At 43.3% G+C, this 13,700-nt stretch overlaps 1 protein-coding gene across 1 annotated transcript; it reads left to right on the forward strand.

Annotated features, from left to right (window-relative positions):
- The first annotated feature begins 492 nt into the window (after positions 1–492).
- Positions 493–1,185, forward strand: LOC133886804 (dof zinc finger protein DOF3.1-like). The gene has a single exon (XM_062326648.1). The coding sequence runs from the start codon at positions 593–595 to the stop codon at positions 1,166–1,168; it is 576 nt and encodes a 191-aa protein (XP_062182632.1). The 5' UTR covers positions 493–592; the 3' UTR covers positions 1,169–1,185.
- The last annotated feature ends 12,515 nt before the right edge of the window (positions 1,186–13,700 follow it).

A 13,700-nucleotide genomic window follows, 5' to 3' on the forward strand; every position in this document is an offset into this window, starting at 1 on the left:
GATTTATGTGCTGCGCATCCTACAGGCAGTGCAAGGCCGAGGGAGAGGGAATCAAATGAGTAGCAGTAGTAGTATTGTCTGACGAAGTGGGCTCAAGCTCAGGCTCTGCGGCAGTCTGCAGGAGGCCAGCAACCGAACCCCTCTGCAGATGCCACCCTCTCTTTTGACTGGAGATTTCAAGCCAATGGTTAAGAGCCAAAACCGCTTGCCACTGCACTGATGGTGGTGGCCACCGGCAGCAAGCAACCATCCAAAGCCAAAGCTGCGGCCTTTGCCGCCGCGCCGCGCTTGTCCGCTTCCCCGGAATAGAAGTCTCAACTCAAACCCCTGTTCAAACTCCCGTCCTGCCACCCCTCTGCGAGCTCAGAGATGCTTCTTGTACATGTACTATCCCCGGCCCGCATGTCCGCCTCCTGATCGCCACCTATTGCTATGATGCTATCTACTACTCCCTTCTCTTCTTGTCTTCTTCAATCACACCCCCCCCCCCCCCCCCCTAATCCTCCATTGCCTCGGTCGCGAGGAAGTTCTTGCACTTGCACCCACAACTTTGGACAGCGAAGTGAGAGGGTTCTTGGAAGTTGGAAGAGCCATGGTTCGTTGTGCTGCTGCCATGGAGGGAGGTCTGGTGGCGGCGGCTGCCGCTTCCGGCGGAGGAGGAGAGGGAGGAGGGAGGGCGGAGCCGGCGGGGCTGCCTTGCCCGCGCTGCGAGTCCACCGACACCAAGTTCTGCTACTACAACAACTACAACATGGCGCAGCCGCGGCACTTCTGCAAGGGCTGCCGCCGCTACTGGACGCGCGGGGGCGCGCTCCGCAACGTCCCCGTCGGCGGCGGCACGCGCAAGGCAACCCCCGCCGGTCGCCGCAAGCGCGGCTCACCGGCCGCGCTCGCGCCCTCGCCCTCGCCCGCGCCGGCCCTGTCGTCGCCGCTGGCAGTAGTGGATCCCAACCGCCGGCTGCTCGACCTCGGCGGCTGTTTCACCTCTCTGCTCGCGCCCGCGCCCGCGCCAAACGGCCACTTCTCCGCCCGGTTCTTGGTGGGCGGGCTCGCACCGGTGGTGCCTCCTGCTTCTGCTCCTGGCCTGCCGCTGCCGCAGTCGCCGGTCTCCCAGGCGTTGCCAGAGGCCCTGATCTGGAGCATGGGGTGGCCGGACCTGTCCATCTAGGAGCTCTCTCCAGCGCGCACGCGGTGCAATGCCCATGCCCAATCAATGACTACTACTAATATTTTAGCCTTCTCTTTTAGGTGTTTCATTTTACCTTTTAACGAAGATTGCTGCTAGCTAGCTAGTATTGCATCAGGTTGTCTTTTTTGGGAGCCAAGTGGTTTAGGAATCAGAGAGCGAGTTGTTCTTGGTGTTCAGGAAGGAACTGTGAGAGTGATTTGAAGATGTTAATCTGCATGTGTTGTTTGCATGAGGATCTGCAAAGCATGACCATTCGATGCTAGTATCATCTTACCTCGAGTGAAAGACTCGTCTTGTTTTGGCTGATGGTTTAGTAATCAGGAGAGAACTGATGGTTTTTGAAACCAACGAGCTGATTGTTGCAGTACTGTTCTACGATTTCCCTTCCTCTGAATGAATTTTCTTCCTTGTTAATCTGTCCTTAATTCGTTTGCAGTTCTTGAGCAAATATAGCTCGTGTGCATGGTCCATGTTTTGCTCAATTGAAGTGGCTTCGATGTTTCATACTAGTGTCCTTTGCACCTAACATGATTACACGCGCTAGCTAATTGTACGTCCATACAGACCTGACCATAGAAATCCATCTCCTTCTGTTTTCTTTGCATCTGTTATTCTGTTTCCTGTGTAAGTAATCTCGAAGCATCGTTAACGAGAGAACAATCTGTTTTTTTTAACAAAATACATCCGGATCAAACGCATTGGAGTTGAGATATCAGGAGAATGTCTGGAGTCTGGACTGTTCGGTTCGCTTGCAGTAAACAAAACGGCTATTAATACTATTTTTTAGAGAAATCACATATTAATTATTTCATCCTGTCATAAATACATGTTATTTTAAAGAAGATTCATTCAAACTTTTAAAATTTGACTAACAACAGCTTTTAAAATATTTAATTTGAAAATCTTAAAATTATATATAGATTTATCTTGAAAATGTTTTTATTCACAAATTAAATGGATTTTATAAATATTTTTTAATAAAAATAGTTGTTAAAACTATACATTGAAGATCATTTTTATCTAAAATAATATGTATTTGTGACTGGAAGAAGTCATGAGCTTAGACAGTTCTAAAAGTTAGCCTAAGCCGGTATGTAAATTATTTCATCTCGCCTGCATTGCAGAAGGAAGGAGTCTTTTTATTTTTATAATTATATTTTTCAATATTTACAAAAGTACATGCTTATTTCAAAATATTGCACATCTAGCTATTACCGTATGTTAATTGAACGATAGCAAGGTGTCATCCACTTTAAAAAATAAAAAATATTGCATTCTATTGCTCTCAAAATTCAAAACAAAACCAAAATAGTCATGAAAAATTTTGAAAAAATATATGTGGTAGAGGATACTGTGATCTAGCTCTAAAAATTCATGTAAAATATAATTTGTACAATGAGAAATAAAAAAGACAAATTTTATTGTTGAGAAATTAAGTTGAAATGTGCCTTGATTTATATGTGATAAGTGATTGGTAAGTGTGTTGATTTGGTTTGATAATTTTTGGATTGCAAATGCATGTAGATACACTGCAATTATGATCATGACTAACCAAAGTTGCAGAGAAAATAGATTTGGCATGTTTGTCTCTAAGTCCAAGAAAATTATACATGTCGAATGGTCTGGCGTTCAGATAGAATACACACCGGAGTATTTTAAGTCGAAGGAAAAACTTGAAGTATACGCCGGATGGTCCGACATTGGGCATCAGTGAACGCCAGAGCTTTTCTGGCAGAGAGGTTGGAAATCGGCTCTGGTGGATTTATATGCGACCAGATGGTCTGGCGATGAAGCGATATGAGTGTCAGACTAATTTTTCCAGAGAAGATTCAAGAAATGTTCGGTGTTGTTCTGCACGCAGATGGTCCAGTGTATACACCGGAGGATCCCTGACTATTTCTTGCATAAGAGAATTTTGGACGGAGGGGTCTGCTGAGTTTCACACACTGGATGGTCTGACGCTCAGGAGGAGTGTGTGTCGGATCATCCGACGTTCACGATTTTTCTAAGATGTGCTTTGAACTGAGGATTTGATTTGAACTAACTACAAGTGGAGTTATATATTATTAGAGATGCATATTTTCTTATCTTATATTGTGCAGATGATGGATGCAACTTGGTGGGATGATCGGGACTAAGCAAAGTGTTTGGTGCTAGACGATCAAGGAGGTCAGATAGAGTCAAAGGTGATCCTAGCTGTATATGTGGAGGTCAAGCAAAGTATGGAAGATAAATAGAGAAGGCGTGTTGATAAAGTCAAGCAAAAGGGATACTGGTGCAAGTGACAAGGCGACCCGAGGGATCAAGAGTGAAAGAGACTTGCTGGTGGTTAAGATCGCAAGATAGAGTACACGTATCGACATTGGTACGCTTGCTTGAGGTTAAGCAAGCGACAGTGAGTCATGCTTTGAAATGCGTGCAAGGGGTTTCACGGTTTGGCCTCAAAACCGTGGGAAGGATGGAAGTGCGTGTGGTATCATCGCAAAGCTTACGTTGAGGCGAAGCTAAGTCATGAAGACGTCATAGTCATTCGATGGATGGAGGAGAAAATTAACCAGAATACCCTAGGTGGTAGGTAAGAGTGTAGTATAAAAGAGAGGTATTTTGGTATTAAGATAGGAAACTTAGGGATCAAGGACCTAGGCTATAAAGCGGAAGACTAGTTGTGCTCTTTGAACCAACCACTTGAGCCTCTTGAGCCATTCATACAATATTTTAGTGCTAGGGTTTTAGAGGAGAGGAGTGGAGTTCTTAGCCTATGTTTTAGGTTTTAATTTTGTAAGGAAAATTTTTTATAATCCATCTAAAATAGGGCTGATATCGGCAAGCAATGAAATTTATGTTTTATCTTGTACTTGAATTCACCTCCTTCTAGTTTTCCTCTATTTGTTCCCTTGCGAGTTTGCAAGTTTTTATCCTTTGGTTGCGAGTTTTGTTTTCATGCTTAAGCTAAAATTTCTCACCTTGTTAGAGTGTGTACGACGTAGTTTTGTCGTATCTACATACGCGACCCATGTGCGTATACTTAAAAGAGAGAGAGAGAAGCCCGATGGGCCTAATTTTTTTGGCTGGCCCGGTCCCCTCTCCTTTTTTTGGCCGGCCCGGCCCTTCCCCCTCTCATTTCTCTTTTCTTTTTCAGCCCAAGCCGACCTGAGCTGCCCACTTCTTTTCTTCCCTCACCGGCCCGGATGCCTCCTGCTCTCCCCGTCTTATCCACTCAGGCGCTCCCGTGCTTCTTCCCGAGTGTGCCGCCTCCTTCTCCCGCACTGCACCAAGCCGGCTCAGGCTGCCTATGCCCACGCCCAAGCCGGCTTAGGCCGCCTATGCCCGCGCCCGAGCCGCTCTCTCCTCCCCTCGCTCTCTCCTCCCCCTCCGCTCTTTGCTCCCTGGGTCGGAACGCCCGAGCGCGCCGCCACCTCTCCCGCGTGTAGCGAGCGCCCCTCTTTCCTCTCTCCCTCTCTGAGTAGTGGACCACCGTCGCCGGATTCGTTTCCCCTAACCGATTCGTCCTCATCCCCAACCGGATTCTACTGGGACTCTCTCCCTAATCCCAATCGAGCTCTTGTTTATCTCCTCTCTTGGGAGCCCCGTGCCGCCTCTATAAAAGCAGGGAGGGGGTGCTCGAGAGAAAGGGATTGAATTTGGGGGGGGGGGGGAGGCCTCGGTGAAGCCTTGCCACGATCGTGACTCACCGCCGCCCGCGCCATCACCTTTGAGTCGCCGCCTCTGGACCACACCGGTGTCTCGGTCGCCAACCACCACTCCGTCACCCCGATGACGAGCTCTGGCCAAAGCTTCCCCACCATAGTCATACTGCAAGGTGAGCCCCAGCATGATTGTTCCTACTTCCCCTCTTTGTGCTCATGCACGGCCGTGCCATCGTAGCCGGTGCTCCGGCCGTGCCGTTGTGCTCCCCCCCCCCCTCTACTCTGTGATAGTCCGACCATCAGGCCATGAGGGTTCGTGCCAGTGCCGGCCATCGCACCGCGCTGCTGTCTAGCTTACGCTTGTCCCCGGCCATCGAACCGTGGTGCTATCGCTTATGCTGTCTCTGTAATTGGCCTTCATGTTGTGGACGCTTGAGCTCAGGCTGCATGCCGTAAGAAGTTCCAGGTTCCAGCCGTGCACCGTTTAAGTCTTGTACTCCGGCCATGTGCTAGTGAAGATCGGGCTCTGGCCGCGAGTCGCAATAGCCTTGCCGTCTTGTAGATGTGTTTGTGCGCGTGCGCGTGATCGCTGCCTCTGTCTCTGTAGTGCTATTGTGCTTCTCTGTTCCTGGCCGCCATAACTTGGCCTCTGCACGCATATGCCATCTGAGGTTATTCTCTATGGCCAGTGTTTTCCCAATGCTTCTCTGGCTTGGTCTGATCTTGCGTCGGGCAAGCCCTCATGCTGATTTTAATCCTGTTACTTGTTGCCGGGTAAGCATAGCAATGCATCGCTATTTTTCTCTACTGATGGCTAATGATCTATCCTCATGTGGTCATCCTGAGTATTGCCTGGTGCTGTCATATCTCTTGCTGTTGTGTTATTCATGAAGGATAGTTGGTTACAGAAAATGAAAGCTAGATGATGGTAAGCTCACTTATTGCTAGATGTCGCACATACTACTGTCCTCTAACATGTAGCCGATGGATTATCCGATGGGAAATGAGTTAAGATGGATGGAGGGCTCTCTGGTGGTGCCCCCCCTGCTGGCCGATTGTATGTCCCTATTGATGGTTTCACTGTTGTTAGCAGATGGAAAAAATGATGGTGACCTCCTATTGTGACTGTTATTACCACTTATGATCTGCGAGGCTTTCTGATGCAAGCCTGGTGCCTTTGTGGTTTGGCTGCCATGATGCCTTTGTGATCTCCCTCGCCTTTGTGGCATAATACCTGTGTGGTTGTTCGATCATGCTGATCGCAAAAAATAAAAGTGCCATTGCGGCAAGAGCCTTCATGGCCCACCACAATGATCACCCTCGCCTTTGCGGCTTTTGCCTGTGTGGCTCGTTACCTGTTGCCTTCGAAGACGGCCAATGAGGACAAATCCGAGGCCCGAAGAGTGAGTTAGTGAGTCAAGTATGACGTCGGAGCTCCTGGTTGTGGCCATGCGGTCTCTTCCGGTAGAAGCTACACATCGTGCCATGCTCCTAGCTCACCTCTTCGTAGAACATACACAATTCTGAGGCCTACGTGGCCGATGATGACCCGGGATACATAAATAGTCCAAAAGCTCACGCTAGATTATTCCCGTTCTCTACCGCTTTTGATTTCTAATGCTTACTTTGCTTGGTCTTTATTGTGTGTGACTACAGCCTTGCAGACTCGGAGACGATCTCAATACGACGACCGCCAATGCAGCTCAATCGGAGGTAGCCTGAGGACGAGCGTAATTAACCGGAGAGCTTCACGAAGCCCCGGGAACCAAGATGAAGCAGTCGCCAAAGAATATGAGATAGTCAGATAGAGTGTGCGTTGTGGAGTAAAAATGTATAATCGAAACTGTACTTTATAATTTTGACATGAATGAATAAAGTTTACAAGTTTCCGATTTACTACATTCTCCTGTCTTTCGTGTACTCTGTATACTGGCATGCCCACAAATATTACATGCACAGTTTCAAACACACAATTCGAACGACATGTTTCGAATCCGCGAAACAAAGTGGTTTTTCTCATTGATAGAGGTATAAAATTTGTGTATAAACATACACAATTAGGTATTGAATTCACTTACTCTTATCTATCAACTCGGAGATTTTCTTCACCTAGTGTTCATCTTTTGATATTTGCGTGTTCCTTCTTAAGATCCAAGCCTTGTGTGGGGATGAGTCATAAATTGGTATGCTATAAAACTAGTGTTCTATTCCAATCATGAGACTCACAATTGATTGGATTTTCAAGTTTGGAGATTTTTTGAATCATTATTCTGTTCAACTCGGAACTTCTGATTCAACCCAAAACTTTCGATAGGTCAAAACTTCCAGGTTTTTTCTGTTTCTGCTGTGATTTTTGTGTCGAGCATTGCACTTTGTTGTGATCCATTTTTTAGGTGTGTTGGGTGACAGAATAGGAGAAGGTCATCTTTTTTCAAAACAAATTGTTGAGTCTCCTATTCACTCCCCTCTAGTCGCCGTTCTCGGTCCTACAATTGGTATCATAGCTGGTTTAATCACATGTTGACCTTAACTGGCTTTGTGATCCGTAGCCGATAACGGAGAGAAGAGGAAAAATTTCACTGTTTGATATCCGTGATTTTTCGCACTAAAAGTGCTATATGGGAGGTTGTAGACCCCAACTATGAGATTCCTATCGCTCGCACTTCTCATGCCCAGATTGAACAATATGAAACCAACAACAAGGCTAGAAATATATTATTTACCAGCTTGAGTCGTAATGAGTTTGACAAAGTTCAGCACCTTCGTACTGCCTGAGAGATCTGGTACATTCTTAGTGTCTTTCATAAGAGCACTAACCAAATCAATTCTAGGTGTTAGAGTACGTACAATTAGGAATATCAGATGTTCGTGCAGAACCCTGGAGAGCCTTTGGATTTTGTGTTTACTGGATTTGATGAGATTATTAGCAATCTTAGATCCATTAGGATTTTACCTTACACTGATCATGAGAGGGTGATCAAACTTCTCTATGCTCTTGACCGTGGCATATGGGAAGTTAAGATCTTGAGTATTGAAGAGTCATCCAGTTATGACACATTAACTTGTGACGAGCTCTTTAGTAAGCTCAAGTCCACCAAGATATCCAAGATGGCTCAGATAGGTCTCGGAAACCCCCTATCTCAGAACATGATATTGGTTTTTGGACCTAGTGGTGGTAATCAGGCTAAAGCCAGCTTTTCTTGTGGTAACACTTCACCGAGTAGATTTGCTTTGTCTTCCTTGGTAGAAGATGGATGTGCTTGATGATGAGGATATTGCACTGATTGTGAAAAAGTTCACCCGCTTCTACAACAATCGATGAGTCCGGGGGAGAGGTGCTTCTCGTGCTTATTTTGGGTGTGGTGGCACCACCCATTTCAAGGTATACTGCCCTAAGCTCAAGAAGAGGGGAAGACTGTAACCACGACCACGATAAGCAAAAGAAGAATAAAAAACCTTTCTTCAAGAACCATGACAAAATGGATAAGAAGACAACCAAGACAACTTCTCGAGCATTTATGGCAGCGCTCAGTGATGTTGACACATCCTCAAGCGAAATCGAGAGCTCAGAAGATGAAGACAAGGCTTGCAAGGAAAAGAGGAAGGTGGTCAAGGATCTGGATGGCCTATGCTTCGTCACCGACACTCTCAAGTCTCACAGCGAGCTTTGCTTCATGGAGGACAATGACAACAACAATAATGATAGTGCCGAGCTTAATCCATCTGAGGTATTTCCTTCCTATGTTCAGCTTTCTACTCAGATTGATACCTTGAATGATGCTTTTGTTAGTCAGGATATATTACTTAAGAAAGTTGTGCATGAGTTGAAAGAGCTTATACCTAAGTATGAGTCTGTGTCAACTGAGCTTGCATTGATTAGGTCTAGCCCTGGTGATGAGGAGTGTGAGAGTCTTTTGGAGGTCATGGCTAAACTTGCTGAGTTTCCGACTCTGCATGCTCAAGTTGCTAGTTGGCTTGAGACTGCTGAGAAAAAACTCCTTGACGAGAAGTCAAGATCCGCTCTCTTAGGTGCCTGTAATAATTGCCCCTTACTCACAAAGAATGTTGAACTAAAAGCAGTGCGCATTAAGGAGTTGGAATCTATATTGGAGAGTGCTAGAAGTTCGAAACATGTGCAGTCGAATCGTTCCACCTACACTATCTTTCAGGACAAACTCAGCTGGTTTAGAGGGCAAATTGAGAAGCTTTTAGCCAAGAATGAGTATCTCCTTTCCCTAGTGGAGATATACTTAGAGGGCAAGGGCAAAATAAATTTGATCTTGACCAAGATCAAGATGTGTAACGATAAGGCTGGGTTAGCTTTGAGTTTGGGTTTTGAGAGAGTTGCTTACACTAGTTCTAGTAAGATTGTTTTCATCGCACCCACTACCCTAGAGTCTGAGAAAGTCAAGATCAACACTGCACAACCCATGCCAGAAAAGAAGAAACTCACACCTCAACCCACAAAGAAGAAACATACTCCACAATCCAAGAGAGCTCTACAGCCTATGATGAAAGCTCCTGTGAGAGAGGCTCGAGTAACCGACAGTTGCGTACCTGAGAGATGCTACTACTATAGCTACTGCCAGAGAGAGGGTTACTTAGTTGGGTTTTACTATCGTTGTAAGAGGGATGAGCGGTGTGAGTGAGAGTGGAGCACTCAGGACATGTATCGCCCCTCTTTTGGTGTACATGAGTCTTTTTCTTGCTCTTGCTCACGAGTTTCTGACGCTCTTCAGTTCTCCTCTAAAGGTGTTGTCCGGCGTGGATCATACCATGGTTCATATGGTTTTGATCCGAGCGACAAGGGTTTTGTGTCATAGCGCTTTAGTGGACTACGATTCTTCCGTCTTGGTGATTGCTTTTCTCATGTGAGAAATGATTTTCATAATTCTACTTTTACCGCTTCAGGATGAATGACCCAGTATTAGATTTTCTAAGTGGTTTTTGACTAAACCTAGTACAGAGTCATCCACTTATTGTCCTTCTCATATGTAGGTGAAAGACGAAGGCATGGAGAACATGTGGCTCATGGATTCTGGATGTTTGCATCACATGACTGGAAATTCAAATTGGTTCTCCAACCTCACCCCAACGAAGCGGTATGAGTACATCACTTTTGGGGATGATATGGTATGTTCTTCTCGAGTTAGATGTTGATGTATTTTCTCAGTTTCCTTGGCATCCTTGATGTGTTTTTCCTATGGCATTGTGTGAGGCAGGTTACTATTGTACATATTCTATCTTATTTTTTTGTATTTGCATTGTATATCATATTGTAAGATAATCATAATAGTTGAGCTTTGACTTGTATGTCTTTAGCATTTCTGTTACTAGACATGAATTTGGACTAAATTGAGTAGCTGTATGGAGCAAGTTTTTAATCTTAGGCTTATCTTGATGCTTTGACATGATACATTTAAAGCAAGCTAGCTTTTCTAAAGATGATATTTGGCAATTTTATGAATCATGTATACTGTGAAATGCTATATTCTTAATCACCATATTAGTAATTGCTTTGGCTTAGTCAATGGTTATGTAAGGCTAGTTTAATGAATATCTTATTCTAAATTTCTTGGTTAAGATAGTGGATTGAAGAATATTGCACTATATTTTTTGTCTTTATCACATGTTAAGGTCATAATAGAACCTTGAGGGGACATGTGTTCTTGTGTCGTAAATGCACTACTTGACTTGATCATGTGAAAACTTGATAATTTGTGTAAATTTGAATAATAGTAAAAATCAAGTTTCTTGTTCTAAAATATAATCCAATACGGTATTTGTCGTACCCAGTCGCGATACTTTTGCTTCAATAAGAGGCAACTTGAGGATACAAAGAAAAACAAAGAAATATGCCTTAATGTTACATCTTTTAATCACTTGATCTAACTAAATCTTGATTTTATATGTGAGTGTTTGCACAGCCTATTATCATGAATGCTTGTTTGTCTATTTTAAGATTGAAGTTAGCTAGTTTTTAATGCTTGTATTGCCTCGTTACAAGTGGATGCTTATGTGGTGATCACTTTTAACAGGATTCAGCTATGTGAACTTAAATGCACTAATAATTCTTCAGCTTAGCTTGTATAGCTTTATGTCATGTGACATTGTATCCTTTTGAGTCTTTGTGCGCTTGTGAGCTTCACATTCTACTGTCTATAGCATTTAATTTTAAGTTTTTGAGCTTTTATTACTCTTTTGAGGTTTTGGCTTGGTTTTGCCTCTCTTCGGCCTTATGCAACCTTTCTTATGCCAAGTGACATATTTTACTCTTTCTTGAGTTTTGGTTACTTGGATGAGCCTATCTTGTTTTTATTTCTTCAAACCAAAAACTTTGTGCTTTGAGGGTTGTCAATGCACTCATTAAAGGGGAGATTGAGAAACCAAGTTGAAATGTGCCTTGATTTATATGTAATGAGTGCTTGACAAGTGTGTTAATTTGATCTGATGATTTTTGGATTACAAATGCATGTAGATGTACTATAATTATGATTATGACTAACTAAAATTGTAGAGAAAATCGAGTTAGCATATTTGTCTCTGAATCTTGGAAAATTGTACACGTCGGATGGTTCAGCGTTCAGACAAAGTATACGCTGAAATATTTTAAGCTGAAGGCAAAACTAGAAGTACAATCTGGATGGTTCGGCGTTGGGCATCAATGAACGCTAGAGCTTTTCTTGCAGAGATGTTGCAAATTGGCTCTGGTGGACTTATATGCAACCGGATAGTTCGGCGATGAAGCAATATGAGAGCCAGACTAATTTTTCTAGAGAAGATTTAGGAAGTATTCAGGGTTGTTCTACACGTCAGATAGTTCGACATGTACACTAGAGGATCGCCAGACTATTTCTTGCAGAAGAGAATTCTGAAGAGAGGGGTCTACTGAATTCCACACGCCGGATGCTCTGGCACTCAAGAGGAGTGTGCGTCGGATCATCCGCATTCACGATTTTCTAAGATGTGCTTTGAACTGAGGAATTGATATGGACTAACTGTAGGTGGATTATATGTTGTTAGAGATGCATGTTTGCTTGTCTTATGTTGTGTAGACGATGAATGAAACTTGGCGGTCGATGACAGAATGATCGAGACTAAGTGGGATGCTTGGTAATAGATGATCAAGGAGTTTAGGCGAAGTCAAGGGTAACCCTAGTTGTACATATGGTAGTCAAGCAAAGTATGAAAGATGGATGGAGACGACGTGTTAACAAAGTCAAGCGAAATAGGTGTTAGTGCAAGAGACAAAATAGCCCAAGCGATCAGGAGAGACTTGCTAGTGGTTAAGATCTCAAGATGGAGTACACGTGTAGACATCGAAGGCTTGCTTGAGATCAAGCAAGTGGCAGTGAGTCACGCTTTGAGATGTGTGCAAGGGGTTTCGTGGTTTAGCCTCAAAACCGTGGGAAGGATGGAAGTGCACCTGGCATCATCGTGAAGTTTGCATCGAGACGAAGCTGAGTCATGAAGGTGCCATAGTCGTTCAATGGATAGAGGAGAAAATAGACCAAAATATCCTCGGTGGTACGTATAAGTGTACAACAAGAGAGGGGTATTTTGAGAACAAGCTAGAAAATTTTAAGATTAAGAAACCTAGGCTATAAATAGAGGGGGAGGACCAGTTGAGCTCCTTGAACCAGCCACTTGAGTTTCTTGAGCCATTCATATGAGAGTTTAGTGCTATAGTTTTATATGAGAGGAAGAGTAATACTTAGTCTATATAGTAGGTAAGGGTTTTGTAAGAAAAATATTTGTAATCCTTCAAAAATAGAGATGACTTTGCAAGCAATGAAAATTATGTTTCCTCTTGTGCTTGAATTCACATCCTTCTAGTTTTTCTCTATTGGTTCTCTTGCGAGTTTGCAAGTTTTCTGTTCTTCGGTTGCGATTTTTGTTTTCGTGCTTAAGCTAAAATTTCTCACCATGTTAGAGTGGTTTTTCTCGTTGCTAGAAGCATAAAATTCGCATATAAACATACACAATTAGGTATTGAATTCTTTTCCATCTTATCTATCAACTTGGGTACTTTATTCACTCAGTGTTCATCTTTTGATATTTAGGTGTTCCTTCTCAAGATCCAAGTCTTGTGCGGGGATAACTCATGAATTGTTATGTTACGGAACCTATTGTTTTATTCCCATCATGAGACCCACCATTGATTGGATTTTTAAGTATGGATTTTGATTTTTTGAATCACTGTTTTGTTCAACTCGAAACTTTCAATTTTTTCTGTTTCCATTGTAATTTTTGTGTCGAGTGTTGCACTTTGTTGTGATCCATTTTTGAGGTATGTTGGCTGATAAAATAGGAGAAAGTCATCTTTTTCGAAAGAAATTATTAATGCGCCTATTCATCCCACTCTAATCATCGTTCTCGGTCCTACATTGTACACAGTCTGACTAACTATGTATAATAAAATTTATCTTTTTTGTTTCTCGCTGTAAAAGTATTGGTTTGAGTTGAAATTTTTTTAAGAGATAGATTATATCATCCTCCACAATATACTTTTTTTAGAATTTTTTATGACTATTTTAATAGTATTTTGAATTTTAAAAGCAATGAAATGATGTGCTTTTTATTTTTTAAATTGTCGTCCGTTGGAAGGGTAACATCTTTATTTTTTTTAATGTGTCAACGGATGACACCTTGCTGTTGCCCAACCAATAGCCGACGATAGGCTAAATGTGCAATATTTTAAAATGAGCATTTACTTTTGCAAATATTAAAAATAAAATATAAAAATAAAAATAATTCAGAAGGAAGGATGAGATGGGGGTGGCTTGAACAGCCTGAAAAGCCATGTGCGTTTACGGCCCAGATCAGATCGTGGATGGCAGCCGCGATTCAACACGTGTCGTTTC

This window comes from Phragmites australis, chromosome 1 (assembly GCF_958298935.1).
Source record: "Phragmites australis chromosome 1, lpPhrAust1.1, whole genome shotgun sequence".
Taxonomy (NCBI): domain Eukaryota; kingdom Viridiplantae; phylum Streptophyta; class Magnoliopsida; order Poales; family Poaceae; genus Phragmites; species Phragmites australis.

What these genes read in the sequence shown, in the direction of transcription:
- LOC133886804 (XM_062326648.1), top strand. Translation starts at nt 593, where the DNA reads ATGGTTCGTTGTGCTGCTGCCATGGAGGGAGGTCTGGTGGCGGCGGCT.